The sequence below is a fragment of the Bison bison genome, unplaced genomic scaffold, assembly GCF_000754665.1.
Source record: "Bison bison bison isolate TAMUID 2011002044 unplaced genomic scaffold, Bison_UMD1.0 scf7180017864240, whole genome shotgun sequence".
Classification (NCBI taxonomy): domain Eukaryota; kingdom Metazoa; phylum Chordata; class Mammalia; order Artiodactyla; family Bovidae; genus Bison; species Bison bison.
This window is the reverse complement of record NW_011494812.1, coordinates 1,218,428-1,221,194: the sequence shown is the minus strand read 5'-3', so window position 1 is coordinate 1,221,194 and position 2,767 is coordinate 1,218,428. Positions and strand designations below refer to the sequence as shown.

The 2,767-nt window shown below is 37.8% G+C and overlaps 1 protein-coding gene across 1 annotated transcript in view; it reads left to right on the top strand.

The window, feature by feature from the left end:
* The first annotated feature begins 1,791 nt into the window (after nt 1–1,791).
* The window catches only part of AIM2 (absent in melanoma 2), an 81,209-nt gene continuing 80,233 nt past the window's right edge, over nt 1,792–2,767 (top strand). Inside the window, 1 exon segment of the mRNA XM_010846933.1 lies at nt 1,792–1,826. Coding sequence (XP_010845235.1) covers nt 1,792–1,826 — 35 coding nt within the window.

The window sequence follows — 2,767 nt, the reverse complement described above, 5'->3', positions numbered from 1 at the left end:
CTGCATAGTGGTGTCTTACTGTAGTTCTAATTTGCATTTCTCTAAAGATAAATTAGTTTGAGCATCTTTTTATGTGTTTATTTGCCACCTGTGTTTTTTTTTTTTTTTTTTTGCTCATCTTAAAAATTTAACTGTTTGTTCTCACAATACTGAGTTTTGGGAATCCTTTATAAATTACAGTTTTAGGATCCTTAGTAGCTATGTGGCTAGCAAATATTACCTCTCAATCTATGGCTTGTCTTTTCATGCTTTTAAGGTATCTTTTGAAAAGACATGTTTATTTTGATGAAGTTTAAATTATCAAAATTTTTCTTATGAAGATCTTTTAATACTTGGGGGGAATCAAAAGACGAATGTGACAGGAAAATTACATAAAATTCAAATTTCAATGACTACCATGCAGTTTTATTGGGACACAAACACGCTCATTCATCTATGGATTGTCTATGGCGGCTTTTGTAGCCAATGCAAAGTCAGCATCTGTAATATAGACTATCGGGGTCATATAGATGAAAACATTGGGTTGGCCATGAAGTTTGTTCAGGTTTTTCTGCATTACCCTACAGAAAAACCCAGAATAACTCTTTGGCCAACCCAATATGTACTATTGGATGTTTTACTGAAAAATTTTTCTAATCCTTCTTTTTGAACCTTAGTTATCTTGTAGAACAGTTAAACATGAGAAAATAAATTTTATATTAGCTTCATTTTTCAAATTATCAGTGAGACTGACAATCATTTCATGCTCTAAACCTTTGATATTTTTGCTGTGAATTTGGTTATTTATAGTGTATATTAACTTATATAGCTACAAATAGTACATATTTTCCATTAATTATTTTTTCATTCAATAGATATTGAATGTCTATAATATTCCTGAATATTTACATAGAGCAGAACCTTATCATTACCCCCAAACTAAACCTGGCTATGGGCTTCAATAAATGAGAAATACACTTTTATTGTGATAACATGTTGAAATTTTGGAATGGTTTATCCAGGAATTATCATATCCTGACTCATCTGGAGTTAGGAAGGAGCCCGTGTGCTGCTGCTCTCCAGTAACTCACAATCTGGTTGAAGAGGTTGTACATTTCAGGTATTCTTCAATTAAATGCTGGTTAGACCAGTTGATCTGAATTGATCCCTTTCATTTCAGTTTTTTGACCTTAATAACCTTATGGAGACAAAATACATATGGTCTGAGATGAAGCTGATCAGTTATCCCTTCTCTGCTTTCAGTGACTCTGTCCTCTTAAAGTGTATTTTTCTTTTCTTCTCATAAAATTATCTTCTTCCTTTCCTCCCAGTGGGCTTCCCTAGTGGCTCAGATGGTAAAGAATTCACCTGCAATGTGGGAGACCTGGGTTTGATCCCTGGGTTGGGAAGATCCCCTGGAGAAGGGAACAGCTAACTACTCCAGTATTCTTGCCTGGAGAATTCCATGGGCAGAGGAACCTGGCAGGCTACAGTCCATGGGGTCGCACAGAGTTGGACACGACTGAGCAACTTTCACTTTCACTTCCTCCCAGTACATTGTTCATTCTTGGATAATTCTCCTGAAGTTACTATCTGGCTTGAGATATACACTCCTACTTAACAAGGGCACATATACCAGTGTCTCAAGTCTCCACCCCACTCTTAAAAAGGGAGATAGCAGCTAGTACAAACAGTGCTGAGACATGGGATGAAGAGCAGGTAGTGGCAGCAGGATGTACTGGTATGAGGGAGAGATGAAAGGTCAGGAGTAAGGGTTTATCCTGACTCAGTTTCCCTGGACTATGTGTAAGGATGGCTGAAGTGCCTCTGACAAATGTGTTCTTAAGGTATACCTGGACTATGTCTATTTTAAGATACATCTTTCAGAATAATTTAACCGACTTTAGGCAATTGTCTGCATTAGACTTACAGTGTTACCAATGAACTGTTTGTGGAGCTGTGTGGGTATCACAGGGTGTGTCTCCACCTTATGAAGTCCATGTCCTCTTAATTGTGTGTCCAGGGTGTGTATCTTCTAAAAAGGAGGCTGCTAAGATGATGCTGTTAAAGTGCTGCACTCAATATGCCAGCAAATTTGGAAAACTCAGCAGTGGCCACAGGACTGCAAAAGGTCAGTTTTTATTCCAATCCCAAAGAAAGGCAATCCCAAAGAATGCTCAAACTACTGCACAATTGCACTCATCTCACATGCTAGTAAGGTGATGCTCAAAATTCTCCAAGCTGGGCTTCAGCAATACATGAACCATGAACTTCCAGATGTTCAGGCTGGTTTTAGAAAAGGCAGAGGAACCAGAGATCAAATTGCCAACATCTGCTGGATCATCGAAAAAGCAAGAGAGTTCTAGAAAAACATATGTTTCTGCGTTATTGACTATGCCAAAGCCTTTGACTGTGTGGATCACAATAAACTGTGGGAAATTCTGAAAGAGATGGGAATACCAGACCACCTGACCTGCCTCTTGAGAAACATATATGCAGGTCAGGAAGCAACAGTTAGAACTGGACATGGAACAAAAGACTGGTTCCAAATAGGAAAAGGAGTATTTCAAGGCTGTATATTGTCACCCTGCTTATTTAACTTATATGCAGAGTACATCATGAGAAATTCTGGGCTGGAATAAGCACAGGCTGGAATCAGGATTACCAGGAGAAATATCAATAACCTCAGATATGCAGATGACACCACCCTTGTGGCAGAAAGTGAAGAGGAACTAAAAAGCCTCTTTTTTTTTTTTTGCTCATTTTTTTTCTTTTTTTTTATTTTTAA